The 25,541-nt window shown below is 35.1% G+C and overlaps 1 protein-coding gene and 1 non-coding gene across 4 annotated transcripts in view; one reads left to right on the top strand and one right to left on the bottom strand.

Annotated features, from left to right (window-relative positions):
- SMYD3 (SET and MYND domain containing 3) overlaps positions 1-25,541 on the top strand; it is an 876,127-nt gene that overhangs the window by 455,689 nt on the left and 394,897 nt on the right. The window contains exon 2 of one of the 3 annotated variants that reach the window (XM_077168527.1): positions 1,601-1,698. The exons of the other annotated variants lie outside the window; for them this stretch is intronic. Within the exon in view, the coding sequence (XP_077024642.1) occupies positions 1,675-1,698 (24 nt within the window). The 5' untranslated portion in view covers positions 1,601-1,674. The remainder of the gene's footprint in view (positions 1-1,600; positions 1,699-25,541) is intronic. 3 annotated transcript variants of the gene reach the window in all.
- Positions 6,231-6,337, bottom strand: LOC143642931 (U6 spliceosomal RNA). The gene has a single exon (XR_013155990.1). It is a non-coding gene; the product is annotated as a U6 spliceosomal RNA (small nuclear RNA).

Here is a 25,541-nt window from a genome sequence, read left to right as displayed (position 1 = left end):
GACCTGCATGGTCCTGTCTTCTTCCCGCAGCCCCTCTGCATGTGCCTTTTGTGGTTGAGTCAGGCCTTTCCTTTTTTTGGGCAGATACAGTCTGAGTCTGTTACCTCCATGTCTGCAGAGAAGAAATCCTTGGTTTGGGCTTGAATCTGGCCAGAGGGATTATTCTTGTGTTTCATGCAAACAGAAACATCAGTATGTCTAGAATTAGAAGAATAAACTATCACTTTAACCAATAGATGAAAAAACATACTTGTATTCATTAGGTTTGTCTAGAGAAACAGAATCAGCAGGAGATATCTGTAGATATAAAATTTATAAAAGTGTCTCACATAACCATGGGGATGTTGAGTCCAAGGTCTATAGGACAGGCTACCAGCTGGTAACTCCGATGAAGTTCTTAACGACCTCTTAGGAGAGGCTGGCTGGGTAACTGTGGAAAAGGAAGAGTCCAAAATCCGCAGCTCCAATGAAGAGTCTGGACGAACTCCACAGAAGAGACTCACTGGCTGAAGCATGATGAGTGACTATCTCTTCTGAACCCTCCTTTAAAACTTTCTGGTGATTAGATTAAGCATCACTCATTGCAGAAAACACTCCCCTTAGTTGATTACAAACGTAATCAGCTGTGGATGCAGCCAGCGTAATCATGATTTAAGTCCATGAAATGTCCTCATGGCAACAGACAGGCAATCAGATGACTGGGCACTGCCGTCTGGCCAAATTGACACATGAACCTGACCGTGACAATACTTCATCAGAATTTCTTACCAGGCCCACTTGCAAGATGGGTAATGATCTGTTTCCCTTATTCCTTATAGACAGCAATATGAAGATGAGGATGAGAGTATCTAGAAATGATAAAATGTGTAGTGGGACCCCCAGTCAAAAAAGGCTTAATTATTAATTCAGTCATCCATTTAGTATTCATAATCCTATTGAAATTTATTCTGTATTCTGCTACAAGTTTAGGGTATAAAGCAATTTGCCAGACTGATGCTCTGTATTCTAGACTGGATTTTTAGTGAAGTTTTGGGGGCTGTGTACATGGCATAATAATTTTATCACAGCAGGGACAAGATGTTGGAGTAATTTGGAATGGCTGATTTTGATCACAAACTTGGAGGGAAATGAACTCTTTCTCTAAGTTTAATTATAACTACTGCCATTCCTTGTTGAAATTAAAGCTGAATCTGAGATTGCCGACCTACTTTTTTTTGTTCAATAATGTTTTCATTATGAGTGAGACATAGTTAAACATACCAAAGCCATGAAATAAATTAAACATAATTAACTTTGCTTTATCAAAGTTATTTTTGTCCCCACAGTTACTTAAGTACTAATATCTAACCTTGATGTGTCAAGATTGTGGCAGAATGGTGACAGCCTAATAGCCAAGAAATGCAATATATTTTGTAAAAGAATGGAAGTTTATTATAGATATCCTGTATTATATACTTTCTTTGGGCAACTTTTTTTGGATATGCAGGTTATTTGAAAAAGAAAAGATTTTGATCTTTTTTCTAAGACTTTAAAGGTTATCACATATGTATAGCAAACTTATGTTTAGTGATAAATATTATTTTGGTGTTTTCTTCTTTAGCATATACCCCAGCAAAGTGAGTTAGAGAGTGATTTTTTTTTCTGTAGCTGAGAATGCAAAAGAACAGAGGATGAATGAATTTACTTGCACACATAAAAGTAAGTAGTTGATTCAAATACAGAATGTGTAGAATCATTATGTTTCTTAGAACATGGATTAAATAATAGAAGAAAAAATCATGTTTGAATATCAGGAAGCTTCAGTGTCTTATAGTGGTACTTTCAAAGATGTTCTTTATAATGTTGATCTCTACTTTGAGGGCACTCAAGATTTGAATTTAATTTTAATAGTCTATTTGACATATTTTGGATTTTGTCTGATGCACCAGAAAAAGTCCTAAGCAATGATTTTTAAAGTGTGATTACATTGGATTAAGGCCATGAATTCATTGCTCATCTCAGTAATGCTTCCAGATTTTGAATTCATTAAAATAATAAAAGCTTTTCTTTATCTGCCTCATTATTTTTAATGTAGTTCTGTCATAGAGCAGACAAAATCCCTTTGTTGGTGAAGGTAATTAAAATTTCCATTCTGAAATAGTCACTTCTTTTAGTCAATTTGGTAATTCTTTCTTTTACATTTTTTTGAAACATTTCCCTGAAAGCAAAGCAAAAGCAAACTAAAATTGGCTATCAGGGGCAGCGGCATGAGGGGAGTGGCATTGCCTGGTGGTGGATATAGTCAAGGCTAAATGATGTGGATGGAACTCCTGAATCCTAAATCTAGCCCTGCTCTTTATTAAGTGTGTTTCTGTTTACCAAGTTGTCACTTAACCTCCCTGAATCTCATTTTCTTCATCTTAGAAAATAAGGGCTTTGATTTGGATAGTCAAGTTTCTTTTTAGTGCCAATTTTTTTTTCTCATTCAATTGAAATGCAGCAAGAGATATATTTTAAATCAGATCTTCCTTATTTTTCATACTAATTTTGACCCCACATATCCCTCCAGCTACTGCCCTATTTTCTAGTTTCCTTTGTAGAAACACTTCTCAAAGGAGTTGTCTCTATTCCTTGTCTCTCCCTTCCTGCTGTTTTCTCTTAAACTCACTCAGTCACCCATTGGTCCCCACCATGCTATTTAAAGATTCCTGTCAGGGTAACCACATTGCTAAATCAAGTTCTCAGTCATCACTTTATGTACCCTCTATATTTGTCCTAGGGTCTGCCATGGGAAGTAGGGCCTTCCTCACTACCCACTGAGAGCACTAGGCAGAGACTTCCAGTGCCCTCGGCTAGTTAGGTGATGCAGTACCTCTGCTGTAGCATCCTGATGATGCAGTTGTGACACATTTTACCTTATTTCTTATGTAAGGGAAGGCTGATCCTAGGAGATTGTTGGGAGGCTAGCCTCCAGAATTGTGCTTTTAATTGCAAACGTCACTCAGTAACCTTTTCTTTGACATGGCCTGTGTAAAGTGCCTAGCCCAGGCTTGTTGAAAAACAGGCATGCAGTACCTGTAAATTGTTCCCCACCCCCATCTTTTCTCCTTTCTTCAACCTTTTCTCCACCATTTAGTCTTGGTTTCGAGATCATAGGGTGGAATTATAGCCACAGAGCATGTTCCGATTCACATTGCTTTCAACATGTAATAAAGGCAGATTCTTTATGGGAGCTGATTTCCAGCTTTTCTCTTCAGTCTCACGAAATGAAGTCTGTTCCCATGGCTTAACCTGAAGTTCATGACATGAAGTCTCTGAGGTATGCCCTTTCTCCAGCAATAAATCATCGAAGCTGCTGAAGTTTGTGAAGGCGAGCCTTTGTAGGCCTTAAGAGAGCAGGATCCCCTCCCTTCCCTTGGGGGTTTGCAGAGGCAGTTTATTTACAGTGAAAAATGTGCCATGCAGATCCAGCTTTAACCTGATCAGCGAACATATAGATTCAAATGGAAGTAAAATGTGATATTTAAATACGTCGAGTGCTTCTGTCACCCAGCAAGAAGTGAGGAGAGAATCTAATTATTCTTGAGCAGATTGTCCTCTGCCAAGCACTGACATCCGTATGTGCAAATTAATAAGAAAACGGCCTGTGTTTAACTCCAAAAAAACACACAGAGGTGTCTGTGGGCCACTTTGTCAAGTTGCTTCAGTGATCAGACAGAAAACACCATTAAACCTTCACTAAATTAGGAACAGTTTGAAGGGAACTTGAAATTTTTAAGCTGCCTCTTTCTCTTTTTTCTCTCTTCCCCAGTACTTCTCCTTCTTCTGCTCAGAAGGCATCACTTGATTTATCTGTCTTGCTGATCATAGGTTCCTGGGACCATCACAGCCCGGGTGTGTAGGCCCCATTATTTAGATTCCTCAACCAGTTTACTTCCTTTCTGTTCTCTCTGCTTCCCAGTCTGATTCTCCACATCTCTGCTTCCCTTCAAGTCTCTTTTATTCTGTTGTCTCCCAAAATTCCCCAAGGGAAAGTGTCATGTGTCATTTATACCTTACCAGGATGCTATTGGTTCCAAAAAAGCCATGTGCATTTTTATTTATTTATTTTGGGGGGTGGATGGTCCAGGAATAGAACCTAGGTCTCCCGCATGGAAGGCGAACATTCTACCACTGAACCACAAGAAAGCCATGTGCATTTATGGTCTTTTCCTTAGTTGTAGAAGGACAAGTTGTGCCTTTTCTTTAAAAGGTTGGCATTTGGTGGGGAAGAAGATTTTATTTGTACAGGGGACTCTTGAAATCCTTGAAATTACCCTGCATGTGCGGTCCTTTGTTCTGTTGATGTCCAAGCCATAGCATTTTCTTTCTCCTTCATGCATTCACACTCCTGCAGCTTGAAGCCTTGAAACTCAAATGTCTTGAGTTGGATGTCTCTGGGAATTTTAGTTTTGAGAATATGTCAAAGTATGAGGTAATATAAGCAGTTTTATTACCTGGATTCTTGTCTTCTAAAAACTTACATGTTTATTCACTTCCCTGTTCCTCCTGTATGGCCTGCTATCCTATTATATCCTGTCTTTAGTCTGTCCCAGTTATGTAAATTCTCCAAGAGCAGGGATATCCTCTATCTTGTTCATTATTGTATCCCCCAAATCTAGCATTTTGCCCAGCACATTGTAAACATTCATTAAATGTTTATTAATAAAAAATGTTTTTGCTGGTACAATGTTGGCTAAATAGTGTAAGAGTTGAACGTGAGCTTTGGAGCCATACCAACCTGGAACTAACCTGGAATAAAATTCTGGCCTCTACTCCCTAATAGCGACAAGACTCGGGGGCATCCTCTTTAACCTAAGCCTCTTCCTCATTTGTATGAGATATAATCTTATATTGTCTCTAATTAGATAATAACAGGCAACAATTACTGAGCACTTACTATGAGCCAGGCATTGTAGTAAATAGTCGATATGAAGTGTTTCATTTAACCCTCACCATATTTGTGAGGTAGGTTATGTTATTACCTGCTTTTTCATATGAGAAAGTCAAGGCTTCAAGAAACTTGAGCTACTTACTTAAAGTCCCTGAGCTAGAAACTGTCAGTCATATGACTCTAGAGCCTCATCTTTTACCTTTATTGCTTCCTGGTCTTCTTGCCTTAAGAGTGTAAGTTCCTCGAAGGCAGGAACATTTGGTGAGAATACAGCAATTATTCAGTAACCACACTTCGATAACAGAATAAATAAAGGGCACTTTAAAAATTCTTTTATAATCCAACAAAGATCAGATGCCTACTTCACCTGCCTTTAAAAAGTAAGATTAATTTAAATGACCTGTAATTTCTCCAGTGCATTTTAATTGTGTAAGTACCACAGAATGATCTAATTTGATCCCAAGTCTGTAAGATTAGGAAGGTTGGTATTATTTGCCACATTTAATACATAATAATTATGTGAATAAAAACTTGTATTTATTGAGCTACTTCTTACTCTTTCCATATGTCATAACTATTTTCATGATAACCTTGCAAGGTGGGTGTTATTACCATTGTGTTCATTTTATAAGTAAAACCTGAAACTCAGAAAATTAATTAAATTGATCAAGGTCACATTGTAGCTACAATGGTGAAGCTCTTATGGAAACAGAGATCTGATTTTAAAGCCTATGTTTTTTTTCATTATATCCAACTAATAAAATAGGACCATGGCTAGAGTCCAGACCATTTGACTGTGTATGATGCTTTCTCAATGAAATTTTCATAATATTCGTATCCTATAAAGGAAAAAGAACTTGCCATTGGGGAAAACCATTTTAACTTAGACAAATTCCTAAAAAATTGTATGTGAATTAAAATGTGAATTGAGAATGGAGTCATACTCTAAATTATTTTATTCATGTTTCTATTAGAAAATATATGCTTCAGAGGAGACGGACATTTTGTAAAGGGCATGTTCCAACCTAAAAATTATTTTGAAATTTTTCAGTTTCCAGGGAATTGTTTTCTAAAAGGAGATACTTGTACAAATTTCAGGAATCAGACATCTACACACATGTATACCACTCACATAAATCCATGTACCCCTCTTTCATAACTCAATTTACCAGAATAATAATTGTTTTCTGGAGACTGACCTGAAACCATTTTCAGGCAAATTAAGTATATGTTTTATCTTAAGGCCATGAAAATTGACATTTGGCTATAACCATATTTCCTATACTATTTTTAAGAAGCAATTGCTCCTTCTTCTTTTTTAACTATGGAACGCTTCACGGATTTGCATGTCATCCTTGTGCAGGGGCCATGCTAATCTTCTCTGTATCATTCCAATTTTAGTATATGTGCTGCCAAAGTGAGCACAATTGCTCCTTCTTTAATTAAATTTGGTAGGTTAGTGAAAGGCTCATTCTCCTGAAATACTTTTCATGGCATTTACAAAAAAAAGGTCTCATCTCTGAGATATTGTGTTAATGTATCTCACTCTGAGATAATGTGTGAGATACATTAAGTGATGCCTATTTGAAGTAGCAGATAAATTGAATCATGTACATTTTTTGTGCCAGGGTGACAGTTCTTTGTTTCCAGAATTAGCCATTTATGAATATTGCGGGGGATAGTTTGTGTTCCTTGGTTTTCAGTGAAGAGGGGCCATAGTAACTATGTCCACATGTTTTATATCTTTCTGTAAAAGTCAGCAGTTTTTCAAAGGTCTTGTTTATGAAGTTTATTAGTTATGCAAAGTGGGCCTTCGTGGATAGTGCTATGAAATGATTCCAATTAAAAAGAAGTGGATAGATTGCCAGTCAGTGTCAGATAATTAAATTATGATATACTTTTGTCATTAACATGGACTCCGACTAGAGAAAAGAAAGAAAAAGAAAAAAGCAGAGTCTTGAAATAGTTGATAGGGACTGCATATTACTTTGTCCATTCTTACGTAGTTTAATGAATGAAAAAGCAGTTTCCCATTGTGTATTTGAACTAGTGAAGTCTGCTATTATTTTCTTCCAGGGTATAGTTAATCAGTTTCAGCTACAATATTTTAGTTATAATAGTGAAATAGAATTTCATTAAAAACTGTAATTTAATAAAAATGGGTCAATCAAATTTATTCTATTGCAAACATGAAAATGAGCTTCATATACTAAAAACACATTGCTTCTTCAGTGTTGTCCTGGTAGGAGATTGAATTGAGAAGGGGCTAGATTAGACTGTAAAGCTGTTTCCATCTCAGAATTTTTGCTGCTTCTGAAGGGAAACACTTTAGTCCACAGCCTTGCATTGAAGAGTGCCATCGACGTGGCAATAGCAGCATCTCAAATCTTCAGTTGTACTCTGGTGGGTATGGATACATCACCACTTGTCAGCTTGACAGGGAAGCTTTCGAGCCAGGCAAGGAGAGCCTGCTGGGCTGCAGTAAGTAGCTTATAAGTAGTCAGGTAATGGAAAAGAAAATCTCTAGCTTTTCTTCCAGCTGAAGTTATAAATCTTTATAGGAGCCTCCAGAAATTGTTTGATAACCATGCTATGGCGTGAAGAAGGAAATGCCTGACTTTTTGGGTTTTGGGAAATTTAGCTTTTCTGTATTAAATAAAATTTCAATTTCTTTATCCAGTGCCCTTTGGTCCTGTAGACACTTAGGTAAATGGTGTTGATTTACTCGCTGGATAGAGGAATCCAGTGCAACTTATGAGAAGAATGGAGCCTGGGGGGAGTTTTTATAGGGTCCTAATTATAAATAAGAGAGTTTCCTCTTATTTAATATAAAATCATGAGAGTTTACTTTTCTAATTTGACACCTGTGGAAATTCTCATAGGACTGCTTTAACTTTTTTCTTTCAAAATGTATCATAATGCACAGATATTTGGAAGGCCGTTTTATCACCAAGACTGCAAGAAGACTAAATTTAATAAGAAAGACATCTATTTTTGAGTCTTTTGGGAGGATGTATTTCCTGCAATAATATTTGTCTTACAAATATCCCTGTTCTTTAGGTAGGGCTCCAAAACTCTCTCCATTAGGTAAAACCTGTAATCTAATTTGAGGATTTGTGCTTGTGTGTGCATTGAAGGTACCACAACTATATTTCCTTTAAAAAGCATATTATAATCCAAGGTAATTTTTTGTCTGTTTACCCAAATTAGTGAGATATTGTGATACTCTGGTGACTATTTCTTTTTCTTATAGTGATTCCATTTAGGTCACTTACGAGATTGAGAGGCTAGTAGCACAGCTAGTGTATTGTTCTTGCTTCTATGCAGAGATTCTGTCTTCTTTCTATCTCCATGAAAAAGTCACCAGGATTAGAACTGAGATCTCTAAGTCCCTCCTACTTTGTCTTCAATTTCAACATTCTTCATGATATTTTGGCCAATTTGTATTTGTGAATGTTCAGAAAAGAACAATATACTTATATAGACTCACATTTGAAATAGGTTTCTGTTGACTGCTCGCTATCACCTGGGTATACAGGCTTTGACAGAAAATTGAGAAGACTTGGTTGTACTATTGAGAAAAAGAGTTTTCCTCTGGTGCTGGAGGAAAGAAGTGAAAACAATCTGGTTGTATTTTAGGTTTGAGAGTGGCGATGCCTTAGGTGATTTGTGACTGGTATGACCATTCCTTTTGTCTAAAGGTAGTTTCCTGAATGAGAGTAAGACAGAGAAAAGATTCTGAGGAAGGGAAATAATAGTCCTAAGCATATTTTTTTTTCTTTTCAGGGAATTTATCTATGTTCCAAAATAAGTTTCCCATTACTTTCGGCTAAATTGTCTTGACTGAATGTAGAACTCTACGGCCAGGATTTAAACAGAAACTAGTACTGTATTATTTGCCATGTGTTGAATCCAAAAAAGTTGCTAAATGTAAATGTAAATTTTGAATGTGTTTACATTGGTTCATGAATTCTGGATATTTGCTTAATAAATTTAAATGAATATTTCAAAACAACTGCTTACATTGGCATATGATTCATTCACTTTGCAAATTAAGTACATTCAAGAGACCTATGATTATGTAAAGGACTTAACACAGTTTCTGGCACACTGTACAAACAATAAACATAAGCTGTTATTGCTGTTGTTAGCTACCACAATAGTGAAACAGATAATCGAGAATAGTAAAAACTTGCAATAATCAAGTGATTACAGAAATTTTCCGTTGGGGACAGCTTTTCTCTAATGTACAGTAAGCTTCCAGCGTGCCTCCCCTGTCAAGGTGTTCTTAAGAAATTAGTATTTTTTTGAATGTCAACACAAAGCAAAATTAGAGAAATAATTGTCTTTGTTTTACTATTAGGCCATTCTTCCTTGTTGTAGCGGTAGTCTGTGACCTCGATTATGTTTGATCCTATGGAATTCAAGTCCTGACAGTTCTTTTGCAGAGTTTGCAGTGCTTATAGTCTGAATTCATTAACATCTGAGTTCACTATGGTTTACTGGAAGCAGCACTGATTCCTGACCCAGGCACTTAGGGATTCAAGTCATGCTTTTTTTCAGATGTTAGCTCTGTGTGACTGGAAAATTTAGTTTCCCCTGAATGTGTCTGAGATTTAGCTTCTGCCCAAAATTTCACCATCTGCAAGAAAAACCCAGTACTTAAGGACGTTGAACGGATAGACTATCTGAAACCTTCACACTTACGTAGCTTCTGAAAATATCTCTGTTTTGTATCATAAGACAGTAACTATTGATATTAATGACCCTGCCTTACCAAGGAGGATACTGTCTACCCTGGTAAACAACACTCTCTGATGTACATTTAAAAAGCATCTTTTTTTTTTTTTACAGATAGGTGGAATAAAAAGATTTGCTGCTTAAAAGCAAAAGCTTCTTTAGCTGGATATTAATCTACTTTGAAGGATTTTATTCAATGAAGAGGGTGGATATGTGAGGTATTATTGTGTAATTACCTTTCAGTTCTCTGTTGCACAGTTTTAGCTTCACCTACCATAATTACTGCTAGTACTGGTCTACTAATAACAGCTGATTTTTTTTGTGCTTATATTGTTTACTAGAAAATGTGCTTAGTCCTTGGCATAGATCTCTTATTCCCATGAAAAAATTGTACAAGACCAGTAATATTACTAATTTTCAAGATGAAGAAACCAAGGCTTAAAGGAAAGTTTTCTGCCTGAGATGACACATACCAAATACAGTAGAACTGGACTTCGAAGCCAAGGCTCCCAGTTCCTAGAGCCTACACTCTTATGTGTTTTGCCAAACATTTTAGCAAGGACCTGGAACTTGTAGCTTGGTCATTATTAGCAGAACAAATTTTGTATGCATTTGTGTTCTTCTTCTTTAAAAGAGATCTTGGCTTTAGATATTATTATAGTGTTATTAAAGAATGATTTATACGTTCTTTTCTCATGTTTAATTTATCTTCCGATCAACCAATAAATAATGAATAGACTCTAAGTCCTAATGAAAGGAAATGCTACTTCACTGAGTAGTGAGTACAGGTAATTCTTCCACATCTTTGTGAGGATTGTCCATGGCGTATTTAAAAGCCTAGGTCAGCCACTCTACTGTTCAGCAAGATTCTTGGCTACTTCTTTCCTTAGGTTGTGCTTAAAAATTCAAATTCTTTTGAACATCAGCTTAAACAAAGCAAAATTGTGGGAATAAACCTATCCTTAAGGTCTTTATAGTCCTCATTGTTCACCAGTTTGGATTTTCTGTGCAACATCTATACATATATCAAGAATTTTGAAATTGAATGCATAGATAGGTAATCATAAAATTAGGATTAATCATTTTTTAAACAAATGTTTCGATAATATTTATGGCATGTGATTTGATTGTTTTGCCATGGATGGACAAAGGGGATTAATAAAGGAGAAATAGAGCAGAGATTCCAGATTCCTTTTCTGGAGTATAGGGAATTGACAGTTGAGAAATGAGAGTGTGTTTTAAAGCCCACATAACATACACTTGAGAATAGCATCATTAACATGCCACTATGTAATCTAATTAGAAATTTTTAAACTTCATTGGCCTTCTTGAACCAAGATATCTTTCCCTGGATGCCTTTGATTGGACATTTCTATAGACTTGTTTTAATTAGGACATTTTCTCGGCCTTAGAACTGTAAACTAGCAACTTATTAAAATCCCCTTTTTAAAAGCCATTCCATTTCTAGTATATTGCATTCCGACAGCTAGCAAACTAGAACAGATGCCTTCAGCATCTGTAGTGATAACCTCTGTTTCATTCCTGATATTGGTGATTTGTGTTTTCTTTCTTTCTTTTTTTGACAATCTGGCTAATGTTTGTCAATTTTATTGATCCCTTCAGTGTACTAGCTTATTGTTTTATTAATTTTCTCCATTGTTTTTACATTTTCAAGTTTGCTTATTTCTTTTCTTATCTTTATTATTTCCTTCCTTCTGCTTGCCTTGGGTTTATTTTTCTCTTCTTTGTCTAGAAATTTGAGGTGGGGCTTGGAGTATGGATTTGACAATTTTTCTCTTTCTAAGCATTTAATACATTTCCTTCTCAGTGCTGTTTTGTCTGTGTCCTGCAAACTATGATGTGTTGCATTTTCATTTTGATTTTTTTTATTTGAGTCATCCCTTAAGACTTCTTCTGTGACCCCTGGATTATTTAGAAGTGTGTGTTTTAATTTCCAAGTGCTTGGATATTTTCCTGTTATCTTTCTGTTCTTCATTTCTTGTTTGATTCAGAGAACATACTTTGTATGATTTCAACTCTTCTAACTTGTATTTTATGACCCATGATATGGTGTCTCTTATATATGATCCACGGGCACTTGAATGTGTATTTTGCTGTTTTAGGTGAGGTGTTCAACAGATCCTGTTGGTTGATGATGTTAAGTTTTTCTGTATCTTTGCTGATTTTTGGTATAGTTCTGTCAGTTGTTGAGAGAAGGATGTTGAAGTCTCCAACAGTAATTGTGGATCTCTCCATTCATTCTGTCAGTTTTGTGTCACATATTTTGTAGAGTTTTTTTTTTTTTAATTTAGTGTATATTTTCTTGGTAGATTGACCCAAGATTGACTGTTATCATTATGCAGTGTCTCTCTCTGTCTCTGGTAATTTTCTTTACTCCAAAATCTACTTTACCTGATATTATTGTAATCATTACTGCTTTCTTTTGACAAATGTTTGCATGGTATGTCTTTTTCCATCCTTTCGCTTTTAACCTACTTATATTATTGTATTTGAAGTGAATTTCTGGTGGATAGCGTTGGTCATGGTTTTCAATTTACTCTGCCAATTTCTGTTTTTTAATTGATATATTTAACTTACATTTAATGTCATTATTGATATTTTAGGGTTTAAGTCTTCCGTTTTACTTTTTGTTTTCTCTGATTTTCATTTCTTGATTTCTTTTTCCTGTAATTCTGTAGGTTACTGGGACATTTTAGAATTTCATCATAATTTGTCTTTAGTGTTGTGGGTATATTTCTGTACAGTTTTTTTGCATTTCTTATGTATTTCATTATATATATATATATATATAATTTATTACAACCTCTGGTGTCATGTTTTACCAGTTTGAGTGAAATATGGAAATCTTAACTCCCTTATGTCCCTTTACTCTTCTGTTTATAATATAATTGTCTTAAATATTTCCTTTACATACATTTAAAACCAATCAGAGAGTATTGCAATTTTTGCTTAAATCATCAAACAAACTTTCAAGAAAATTCAAGAGGAGAAAGAAAATTTATTATATTTAACCTATCTTGTAATTATTTTCATTGTTCTTTTTTCTTTCCTGAGTTTTCAAGATATACTTTTATCTTTTCCTTTCTGTTTAGAAAACTTCCTTCAGCCATTCTTTTATGGTACATGGCCTGCTCAAATTTGCTTAAATTTCTTTTATCTCTGAATTCCTTCTTTTTAAAATATTATGAGAGATGTTATAGGTTTGCAGAAGATCACACAGAAAATACAGCATTCCCATCTACCTGCCCCTTTTAAACATTTTGTATTATTGTGGTAAGAGTGGGTTACAGTTGTTAAAAAGGATATATTATAATAGTTCAATTAACTATAGTTTATAGTCTACATTAGGGTTTACTGTTTTGTTGTACAGTCCTATATTTTGTTTTGTTTTTGATGTTTGTTCTAGCAATATATACCATCTGAAAATTTCCCCTCTAACTACATTCAGATATATAATTCACTGGGGTTAATTATATTCACAATGTTGTTACCATTACCACTATAAATTACCAAAACTTTTCCATCAGCACAAATAGAAGCTGCACTGATTTAAGAATTAACGGATTCCCTACCCCCATCCCAGCCTTTGGTAGCCTATATTCTAATTTCTGACCCTATGAATTTGCTTATTCCAGTTATCTCTATCAGGAGACCATACAGTATTTCTCTTTTTTGTGTCATGTCTGGCTTATTTCATTCAAGAAGATGTCTTCAAGTTTCATCCATTTTGTCGCATGTATCAAAATTTCATTTCTTTTCACGGATGATTAATATTCCATTGTATAATATATACCGTATGTTCTTTATGTGTTCTGCTGCTGATGGTCACTTGGCTGCTTTCATCATTTGCCAATTGTGAATAATGCTGCTATAAACTTTGGTGTGCAAATGTCTGTTTGAATCCCTGCTTTCAATTCTTTTGGTAATATACCTAGAAGTAGGATTGCTGGTTCCTATGCTAATTCTATACTTAACTTTCTGAGGAGCTGCCAAACTGTTTTCAGCAGTGACTTCACCATTTTATATTCCCACCAACAATGAATGAATGTTCCTATTTCTCAACGTTCTCTCTAATAATTACTATTTTCCATTTTTAAATAGTAGCCATTCTAGTGGGTATTTCATTGTAGTTTTGATTTGAATTTTCCTAATGTCCAATGATGTTGAACATTTTTCATGTGCATTTTGGCCATTTGTATATCTTCTTTGGTGAAATGTGTATTGGCCATTTTTTAATTGGGTTGTTTGTCTTTTTGGTGTTTGAGTAGTAGGATTTCTTTATAAATTATGGATATCTTATTAGCTAAATGATTTCCAACTCTTTTCTCCCATTGTGTAGGTTGTCTTTTTACTCTCTATATCTGAATTTCTTGAGTTCTCCTTCATTCCTGTGTATTTTTTTCTGTATATTAAATTCGTGGGTTGCAGTTCTTTTCTCTCAGCACTTGAAAAATGTGTGCCACTTTCTTCTAGCCTCCATGGTTTCTGATCGTGTTCCGCTCTATTAACTTTTCTTCATCCTTTCTTCTTTATGCTTCTCAGTCTGGATGAGTTCAGTTGTCTAATCTTCAAGTTCACCGATTCTTTCTTATGCAAGTTCCCATATGCTAGGGAATTTTTACTTTCTTGTGATCTTTATCTCTATTTCATTCCTTTTCACAATTTAAAATCTCTATATTGATATTTTTGAGTGTTCTTCTGTTTTATTTTTCCTAATTACTTCTAGTTCTTTGACTATGTTTTCCTTGAGCTCTTTGAGCATATTTTGGGTCATTTTTTAAAAAGTCTTTGTCTGGTATGTTCCAGGTTTGATCCTCCTCATTGATGGTTTCTTGTCTTTTACCTGGGTGATCACTTCCTGTTTCTTTGTATACTCTGTAATCTTTCGTTGAAACATGGGCAGTTTGAAATTTATGGTGTTATCACTGGAATTTAGATTCTGAGATGTCTGTTCTTTAAGCATGCATCCAGGTAGTGGTATGGTAGAGTTTTCCTTGATTGCCAGGAGCTAACAGCAACAACAAAAAAAAAAGAAGGAAAAAAGAAAACACCTTTCCCTGTCTTTTCAGATGACTGTGACAAGGTTCTCCTTCAGACCTTATGCATGGAAAGAGTTTAAAGAATAGCTGAATATACATGAGTGGCCTTTGAAATTCCTCCATTTACATTGAATAGAAATGTCCCCTCTTCCCTAGAAAACAGTTTCTTCATAGTCCTGGACACTGCATTGTATGTATAGCCAGCAATCCCATGCCCCAGGCACCATGATCTGACTGATGTCTTACAGTGCTCTATAGGATGGTTCTCTGAGCTGCTTGTACACACAGGGAAGTTCTGGGACAGCAGGTCCCTCATACCACCACCAGACAGATTGTTCCAGACATATATGCTCCCAGGATATGTACCAGGGTTATTTGGTTCCAGTAGTCAAACTATGCTACTAATCATGATAAAATATATATCACTTTAGAGATAAAACCTGTGTATAGCAGGAATGCAAGTGAAGGAATGAATATGCAGTTATGATTATAAGGCTAGAAAACATCTTCATGAAAAAAGTGGAATTTGTGCTGAGCAAGGTTGGATTGAATTTTGGTGGCAGTTAAGTAGAGGGATTGAGCAAGCAATATGAATGAATGTCCCAGAGTCTGTAGAACAGACACAGTTTATTCTTTGTCCTGGAGCATGGGGGCTGTTGAGCTTTGTTATGGTGCAGCAGACTTGAAAGGTGAAATGAGGTTTGATTGTGGGGTTTCTTGAATGCTCTGTTAAGAAGTTTGGAATTATTCTATAATAAACAACGAGCTGTTTTATAGTTTTCAAGCAGGGAAATAACGTGATTATGATGATATAGACAGATAACTTGGTAATAGTTTGCAAGGTAGATTGAAGGGTAAAGGGACTGGAAGGAAGGAGCCCAGTTATCAAGTCTTGGCAATAGTTCAGGCAGGAGAGATGAAAATGGAAAATTAGTCTCCTGAAAAAGGTCAGAACCATCTGAAGTGCAGTGAGTGGCATATAACTACTGTTTTTTAAATTCCAAACACTTTTCTTGTAATTAGGATGCGATTAAAATTCTCTGCTAACAATGAAAGTAAAAATTGTAGTTTTGAAAGCAAAACTGTACTGTTTTTGCTTGAAGTTTCTAGCCTCTTTTAAAAGAATAAATATGTGGTAATTTCCCTTGAGTCATGCAGTTTTTAATTTTAAAAGGGCAGTTACTCTATAAGAATCTATACTCTATAAGAATCAGAATTTTGGCATAAATTATTCTTTCTCTATGGCATCACTCTGACTTATCTATTTTGTAATTTAAAATTTTCACTTTTGGGGAAGTAAACTATATCTAGGCACAGTACCTGTGAATAGTATCACAATTGAGAAAATGTTAGTTTTGCTTATAAAACTAAGATATGGAGGTCTGGGAACTACAAAAAAGGCCAAATAAGCCTCAACATTTTTTAGTGATAATTTTGTCTATATATTAAGCAATCAAGTATTAATCCTAAATAATAGACTCCTAAAATTGTGAGCACCATCCTTTCATGATTGTGATGAATTCTGTGGTCTAGGAAAACTAACAACATACATCTCTGCCAGTCATTTGCTGTGCTCACATGCCCCTGGAGAGTTTTTTCTCTAGGGATACTCTCTTATTTATTTATTTATTTTTATTTTTTGCATTTTCAACTCTTCCTGGAAATCATGGACTCATTTAATGTTGTCAATTTCTTGTTCTTCTCTGATTTTAAATAATAGTAGGAAGAAATAGCTATAATTGTACATTTGACTTACGGGGTTTTAAGGTTTTAAATTTTTGAGATAAGGCAGGGAAAGGTGTGTTAAATAAGTAATATACTTTTCTGCTGTGGGTGCATGGTTATTTATGTGTCAAGAATTTAGTTAGTGAGGTCTCTGCCTGTTAGCTAACAGGTACTGTGGAATTGTTATCTCCATTTTCACATCTTAAAAAGAGAGAAAAAGAATTCTGTTCACAACTTCTTCAACCTTGATGGAGAAATTATTCATTGCATATGAACAGATGAGTCCTCTCCATGGCAGCCTCTTTTATTTAACCTCTGGTTAGTCCTTTGTTATGTTTTACCTTCCTTGTATGAACAAGTGTTTTATTCGGGTGTGATTAAGTGGCAAAATAATAGCTGCAGACTGTCTTTGTTCCCTTTGGTTTAGTTTGAATAGTGAACATGAAGCAGAAGATGCAGTGAGTTGAAAGGAAATAGCAGTGAATGTCAAGAGGTTAGTTCCTCAATGATAGTTAGACCAAATGAGAAAATATAAAATGCCACTTTTGAAAGTTGAGATCATCCATTCTCTTCTCTATTCTTAATTTTCATTTTTACTGCATTTGATGAGTAAATTTGCATTTGTCTCATGAAATGTTTAGGTCTAAGTCTTTGTTTTAAAAGTAAGTCAACAATTACCTTTTGAAGTTTTCATGACCCAAAAATTGAGGCATTCAAAAATATGGACACATTAAGACTTTTTTTTTCACATATTTCACTTGTATATTTTGCTGAGAATTCCACTGAGCAAAATAGGATCTACAATTGGGTTGGCTAACCCAGAATCCCTTTCATTCCTTGATGGGAGAAGGACAGTGTTTGAACTTTGTGAGATTTCTATTGTGATTACAGGATGGACTTTCAAGCCAGACTGCTGGGCTTGAATGCTGACTCACTAGCTGTACTATTTTGAAAATATTACTTATTTTCCCTAAATCCCAATTTGCTCATATAGTGAAATGAAGATCAATAGTATTTACTTCTTAGGCTTTTATAACAAGGATTAAATACGATCCTCTGTAAAGCACTTATTAAGGTGCCTGACACACAGAAAAGATTCAGTAAACAGTGAGTGCTATTATTCACTGCCTCCAAATACAGGGAAACATAGGACCTACTTTTAGGCACTGTGTCAGTTGCTGGCATATACAGTGAACAAAAAACAGGCAAAGTTTCCTTCCCTCATGGAGCTTATATTCTGATAAGGGGAGGCAATAATGAACATGATAAATAAGTAAATTATTAACATGTTAGTAATGAATAAGAGCTTTTGAAAAATGTGGAGCATCATAATAAGTATTGGGAGTACAAGATGGTGGGGCAAGTTGTAATTTTGAGTAGTCACTTTAAGTCTCACTGTAAAAGGACATTTGAACAAAAAATTGGAGGCATTTCTCATTATTTTGCTATTAATTTTGCTTTGCGCCTGCATTTCTGTCATTATTACATGTACCATTTGATGGTAATAATAATAAAGTAATACTACTACTAATTATAATTACAACAGAAATTATAATAAACCATAACTACATCTGCTTTAGCTACTGTACTGATTTGAAAGGATGTATGTAACCTAGAAAAGCCGTGTTTTAATCCTAATTCCATTTTGTAAAGGTAGCTGTTTCTTCTAATTCCTATTCAGTACTGTATGTTTGAAACTTTTCTTAGATTATCTCCCTGGAGATGTGACTCAGTCAAGAGTGGTTGTTAAACAGAATTAGGTGGAAATATGTCTCCACCCATTCTAGGTGGATCATGATAACTTTACTAGAATCTTATAAAAGAGGAAACTTTGGAGAAAGTAAGAGATTCTGAGACAGCAGAGAATGACATAGCCATGAGAAGCATAGAGTCCACCAGCCAGCGACAGCTGGAGATAAAGAAGGAAAATGCCTCCCGGGGAACTTCATGAAACAGGAAGCCAGGAGAGAAAGCTAGCAGATGATGCCATGTTTGCCCCATGCCTTTCCACTTGAGAGAGAAACCCTGAACTTCATCGGCCTTATTTTTTTTTTTTTTTTTTTTTTTTTTTTTTTTTAAAGAGAGAGGGAGGAAAGGAAGGAAAGACAGAGAGAAGGAAGGAAGGATGGAAGGGAAACATTTTTAAACATTTTCTTGTTTTATTATATTTTGTTTGTTTGTTTTTTACATGGGCTGGGGCCGGGAATCGAACCGAGGTCCTCCGGCACGGCAGGCAAGCACTCTTGCCCGCTGAGCCACCGCGGCCCGCCCATTCATCGGCCTTCTTGAACCAAGGTATCTTTCCCTAGACGCCCTAGATTGAAAATTTCTATAGACTTGCTTTAATTGGGACATTTTCCATGGCTTAAAAACTGTTAACTTGCAACTTATTAAATTCCCCTTTTTAAGAGCCTTCCATTTCCAGTATATTGCATTTTGGCAACTAGCAAACTAGAATAGCTACCTCTTCCCACCCACTTTTCATGTTTCACTCTGCCCCAGTTTAGTGAATTTAGGGGATTAGGCTAGTTAGAAATTAGTTCTTTAATCCAAACCAAAACAGAAAATAAAACTTTTTCCTGAAGATTTAGGATTTCCCAACTGTCATTTGTCAATTATATCCAATTTTCTGAGGCAGTATCATCAGATGATAATACATAAAACACTTGTATTTCTAAAAGTACATAGGTTCTCATTTTCAATTGACGAAAAAGCTCTCGCCTTCTCTGTGAATGAGAGACAGGCATATTCTGAAACCCTCACTGTTGGGTTTAGATTTAGGCAGATGTGGGGTGTGGTGTGTTGTTACTGATCTCAATGACTAAATAACGTCCAAGAACGAGCAAAGCTCTCCTTTCAGAGCCAAGGAATTGCACTTTTCCAGTTGTATTTTCTTTTTCAATATTAGCAACACCTTTTGATACTCTTGCCCTTTGCTTTTCTTTGTAGGAACATAGGAAGCCAAATCATATTACATGTTTTGGAATACCCCTTTATTTCTGAAATGAAATTTATATATAACCATCAATACACATAATTTAAAAAATGAAAATAATGCTATAGTTGTAATATAAAGAAAAAGAAGCACAGCTTTTAATGCATCTTATTTTGTCAGTGGTCGCGCACTGTATTCTAGGAGATATGATGAAGTAGGCAGATGTTAGCTTTATGAATCAAGTGTATAAGTTTGTATTAAAGAGAAGTAAAACAACATTTGACTCAATAGTGGCAAACTTTTTTCCTTTATATTTGAAGATTTGAAGTAAGACTAAATATATATACATATATAAACATGCTTAGCATCCGTAGAATCATTATAAATGTTAACATGTACAAATGCAGATTTGATGCAGGTGAGTTGTATTGATAACTTAGACACCATCACTTGGTGACACAATTTTCCCTTTCCTTTCTTGGTAAAGTTCCAAACAAAACAAAGTTTAATCCTTCCTCGATTTACATGGAAGTTGTATTCTTTGCAAATTCAGTATATATTAAATTGTGTAAGAGATTTTTGTGTCTGTTAGTAGAATGGAATTAGGCTCTAGGTTCATAGAATTATAAATAGGAGTTTTTCATTTTCAAGAAAGTTTGTTGGAATGTTTGAGAAATTTGTAGGATGTGGGATAATCCTTTGTTGGTCAAGACTGACCCTGGTTCCATCCTACCAAATGCCCTCATGACAGTTAAAAAATGCTTTTTCCAGTGGCCCCTCTGGTCTGGTACCACTCCCACTGAGAAACCCTGGTCTAAAGCTCTTCTGCACTACTTTTGCTCAAAAGGGGTCATGTCCAAGCTGCAGTGCTCTGCTGCTTTGTAATTTAAACTGGCACCACACTGTGCCACATATAAGGCATGCCCCTTAGTGCTCTGGAACTAAGGGTTCCAGATGGCTGTCTGATGGCTTCTGGAATACAAAAATGCTATTCAGGTAGTTTCTAAATCCTCAACCCCTTCCTGCAGATAAATCTTATGGATTCTTCAAAGTTTATTATATATGTAGGTGGGGGGCTGTTCTCCTTTCTCTTGTCCTCTAGGATTCATAGTCATATACTGATATTTGTTCATTGTTCACAATCTCTATCACCGCTTCTGATCATGATTACACCACTGTTGTTGTTGCCATTACTGGACTTTATTTTATTCCTGTAAGCTTTACCAAAGTATCTTTTATTTAGGTCACCAGCCAATCAGAGTATTTCTTCTACCTCATCCATTAATCATGGTCCTCAGCTGTATTATTTAAATTGCTGTATACTCAGGGTTGCTTCTTTAATGTTAAATAGTTTTTTTTTTTTTAAATATTATGTTTGTTCCTTTTTGGTCCATCTTTACAAAAAACAAGAGGTATCTGGAAGGCTTGATTCTAGAAAGCCCAGGTTTCTTTGTTGTAGATATCTATCATATGTAGTATAGTTACCACATTTACCACCTAGACAGGGTGGGAACCTATCTGAGGAATTTTAATTCGGTGTGAAAGACAATAAAGAGCCAGGAGGGACTCATGGGATATGAAAAAGATGGTGAAAGTTGTATTCTAATTATGTAAAATGTATTCATTACGCAGTTTTATAAGAAAGAAAAATTGGATGTGGATTCTACTTCAAAATATAGAATGGTAAGGAAAATATTCAAGATGTTAAATATGTTGTCATCAACATCTTTACCATTAGAGTAATGTTTCATAATAATTGAGACACCAGAAACCCATTAAAGAAAGTGTGATCATATTTATTTTTAAGTAGACGATCACTCCATTACAGTGTCTTGGGGGGCCTGGAGTGAGGTCTGTCCAGGGCTCTCTGTATGAGCTGGACTTACACATGTTCTAGTTCTAGAAATCATACCTGTTATTGATTATTTTCTTTTTTAGATTATGCTGTTAGTTTATCTCTTTAGCACTTATATCATCTGCCTTATATTATTGTTAATCTTTTACTTATACATCTTCCACAGTAGATTGAAAGCCCTAGAGAATGCACTCTGTTCATCTATGAATATACCACATATTCTTTATTTTTAAATCTCTCTATTTAATAGCCTTTACAGAATGAAGTTTTTGCTTTTGTATATTCCTCACCCCTAATACTTTGTACCATACTTTGTACATAACAAATAGTCAGTAATTAATGGTGAAACATCCTATTACTTTTGTGAAAGTTACGGTCAGTTTTAATTAGTGAACAATAATCTCTGAAAGATTCTTTAATCTGTGTCTTGTCTCAGAACTATCATTAATAGGCTATTGATTTGGGTAAGTCACTTAACATCTCTAAGTTTCTTTTTCTCCAGCTGTTAGAAGTGGAGTTGGTCAAAGTGACTTTTAAAGTTCCTTCTAGCAATAAAAGTCTATAAATCTATGAGTTAAAGACAGGGTTATATTAAATGACAGACAAAGGTTAAAAGTCTTTGAAGGGAATTAAAGAAATGGCATAAAACCCAAAGATGCTTTCCACAAATAGAAGGCAAACTTTGATACAGCTAATTTCTGAACATGTATTGATCACCAATTAAGTGTAAGACACTGTGCCAATGTAAGTGCATTCTCTAGGGCTTTCAGTCTATTGGGGAAGATGTGTAAGTATAAGATTAACTATAACATAAGGCAGATGACATAAGTGCTAAAGAGATAAACCAATAGCATTAAATCTAAGAAAGAAAACAACTAACAACCAGGTATGATTTCTAGACATAGAACATTAGGAAAATAATGATTTTGCAGTATGAAATGACTTGAGGCTATTGTATCAGGTGACTCTTCTGTTTGAATCATCAGCTATTTGCACAAGAAGTTCTCTTTAATTTTTACTTCTTTGAGCCATATTTAGTTCCAGTCATCATCTGTCAGATGATCTGGTCCCTCAGAATTTCACATTTTTGTGATTTCGAATTTCATAGTTGGTTAAAGTTATTCAGTTCTTGGTGGGTAAGAAAAGGATATAATTCATTGTGAAGGACCATCTCTTATCTCCACTTTAATCTTTTCCTTTAAAACTTCAGTGGATTTTATAGATGGCAGTCAGTGGAAATTGGAGTAGAACCCCCAAAATTCTCAAAGTATGTTTTCTCTTAATGGAAACTTCCTCTGAAGAAATTCCATGATCATAGATCTAAAATTCAGTCTCCTCTGGTAGTCATTGGATTTATCTGACTTTAATAATTGCTGCATTCATCACTGTGTTTTTCAGAGGGCATCCTTGCTTGGTTTCCTTAGTAAGGATGCCAGCTGAATATGGCTTGGTTAGCACATATACTGACTGCTCTCTTGCATTTGATTATTGAGCTCTAGCTATGCCACAGAGTTGGTATTTCATATCTTTTTAGTCAAGTATGTGACATAGTCTTTAATGAGTTGGTGTATTTTTGAAAATTAGTTTGTAACCGAAGACATTTCATCAATATCTAATAGCATTAATATTTCATGAATCATTAAAAATACATGAAAGATGAATGGAACCTTAGCAGTTTATCTTTTAGCAGCAAGGAATAGTTTTCAGAATTTAGAGTACTCAAATATAAATAAACTTTCATAAATGTGTTGATTTGTGTTTGAAATCAATACATATATGTTCTTGATATTGTATCTACATGACTCAATAGAATATTGTAAATTCTATATTATAAATTAGGTTCATACTGAAATGAATTTAAAATTGTGATTTCATTTCAGAATGAGGTTATATTGCCCATATTATTGCAGTTGTCCGCAAGTTACAAGATCAGCATTTGATTTGAAAAAAAGCATTTTTAAGTCTTTGAGAAAAATGATGGCTAACCAAAGCTGGGTGGAGTGGAAAGACTTGTTTATTAAGGATAATTCAGTGTATCTTTCTTTTGCCTCCTATTAGATGTACATTATTTGGTTCAAGTAGAACTGAACTGTGTATAAATTTTAAATGATAAAGACACTGTACTTGGCAGTTGTATCTAAAGTGTAAGTCTCTTTAGAAGTTGTCAAGATTGGGCTACTGAAAGAAGATAAAAACATCTGTTTATGTTTACCTCATTTATTTACCATTTTAGTATATGTTTTGCATTTTACTTGCTGTATTTACACAGAGGATTTATATAATTTATACATGAAAATACATATATAATCTGGAGCAGGAGGACTTGCACTGAGGCCCTGCTCTAAATTCTGCACAGGAGGAAGGGCAAAACTGGGGTTTCTCATCAGTTCTTTAACAATAGGAAGTGGAAATCAGGTCCATCACTTGGAGCTGTCAGCTATTTGTAGGGGAATTGCTCTAGGATAGGGTTAAAATTCTGTAATAATCATCATTCTAGTTTGTAAAACAAAGAAAAGCACCTATATATGTTCAAAAAGAAGCTGAAGAGTGTTTGCTTCAAAGACTGTCCAGGTGTTGGGTGATATTTCAAGCAGTTTTCTAGGGTGGGTGGACACTTCCCTCCCCCTCCCCCCACCTTTCCAAGTTCCACACATCAATATCTATAATGGGGGAGGGGGGCAGAGAAGAAGAGAGGAAGAAAGCATCATCTTGATTAGCTCAAAGCTGTGAGCTAATAATTCCCATTGTTTAAGCCAACCCATTGTATCGGTATTTGCTTTGGCAGCCTAGAAACTAAAACAGGGGCCAAGTGACCAGATGCATCTTGGAGTTGAGGGGAAGTCCTGCTCATCCAGTGCTTTTCCATTATCTGAAGGTGGGGAGCTTAACGAGCTGGAGGAGCTTCCTTGTTACGGGCAAGGGGGAGCATGTGCGGCCTTTCCTTGTGGGCTTCCCAGAGGACTGGGAACATCGAGTTCCTGCTCCTGTAAAGAGGGGGCTATTGAGCCAGTAGACATTTAGACCGTAGGGGAGTATTTAGTCTTTTATTAATAGGCTTACATTCTTCCACTTCTTTCAAAACCACCATATTTTTCCATTAAGTAAAAGACAAGTTCATATTTTACAGAATTCCTTTGCACTGGTATTTTCACATATTTCTTTTCATCCATCCTCTACCCTTTCTTCACGTCTTCTCTCATTTGCTTTTTTTTTCTTCCTTTCTGTGGTATCAATCTTTCCTTCCCTGACAGTTTACAAACAATGTTGATTTATGAAATTTGAGAGAATGGAAATGGATTTTTCCTTTGAAAATGGAAATATTTTTGAGTACCATTCCAGCTCATTGGAGGTGATATATGTTATTATAAAAGGAGATAAGTATTAATGGGAGTTTCATTATGAACATGAAAATTTTAATTAGCTCATGATATTTTGTTTGATTAGCAATCTTTTAGTGAATATCTTTTCTGTGTTGTAATGTTCGTGTCATGGGTGATATTTGCAGATGGCCTCATTAACGCTGTATTCTTTATCCCAGAATGACATCATTGATTAGTCATTTTAAGACCACTTTCCAGAAAATGTTCTTCCTACTTTCTACAACAGTCATTTGTAATTTGTACCCTCATAAGGCAAGTTTTTATCTTTCCATTGAAAAGGTCTGATATTAGCTGCTATTAAGGATTTTATGACATCAAAGAAAATAATCAACAATGCTACTAAATATGGGAATACACTGCAGATTATATATATACACCAAACTGTCTCCAGGCAGGGTTCATTTTAACACATGAATTTAGATAAATTTTGTGCTTTACAATTTTTTAAAAGATTACAATTAAAATCACAGTAATTAGGCAAGCAATTTTTGCTGGCAAAATTGGAGGGGTTTCAAAGTTCATAATAATGCTAGAAAGTAAAAAAAAAATGAGGGAGGATATGAGGATATCAGCTATTCTCTACCTCAGTTTGCAAGAAAGTGGTTTCCAAATGATTCTTTGTTGCTAGACTATTTACATAGAACAAGAAAGTCATGCATTAAGGTAACATCTTAGTAAAATACTATTTTTGTTTTGTCTTTAGAATTACAGAATATTTGAAGACTAATACATATTTGAGTCTAAAGATTGAAAGCATGCATTGTGTTCTGCTTTAAAAGCTGTATTCACATTTTCTAGTTATTAGAAAAATATACCCTTCTCAGAGCAGGAACTATGAATACAAAAATTGAGTCCCCAGTATGCAATGAGCATGAGGTAAAGAAAGCCATTCTTCATTTAGTCCTTTCTAGTCAACCCTGAGTCAGTACTTATT

This window comes from Tamandua tetradactyla, chromosome 7 (genome assembly GCF_023851605.1).
Source record: "Tamandua tetradactyla isolate mTamTet1 chromosome 7, mTamTet1.pri, whole genome shotgun sequence".
In the NCBI taxonomy this organism is placed as follows: domain Eukaryota; kingdom Metazoa; phylum Chordata; class Mammalia; order Pilosa; family Myrmecophagidae; genus Tamandua; species Tamandua tetradactyla.
Note: the sequence above shows the minus strand (reverse complement) of the source record. Positions and strands in the feature narration are given on the sequence as shown.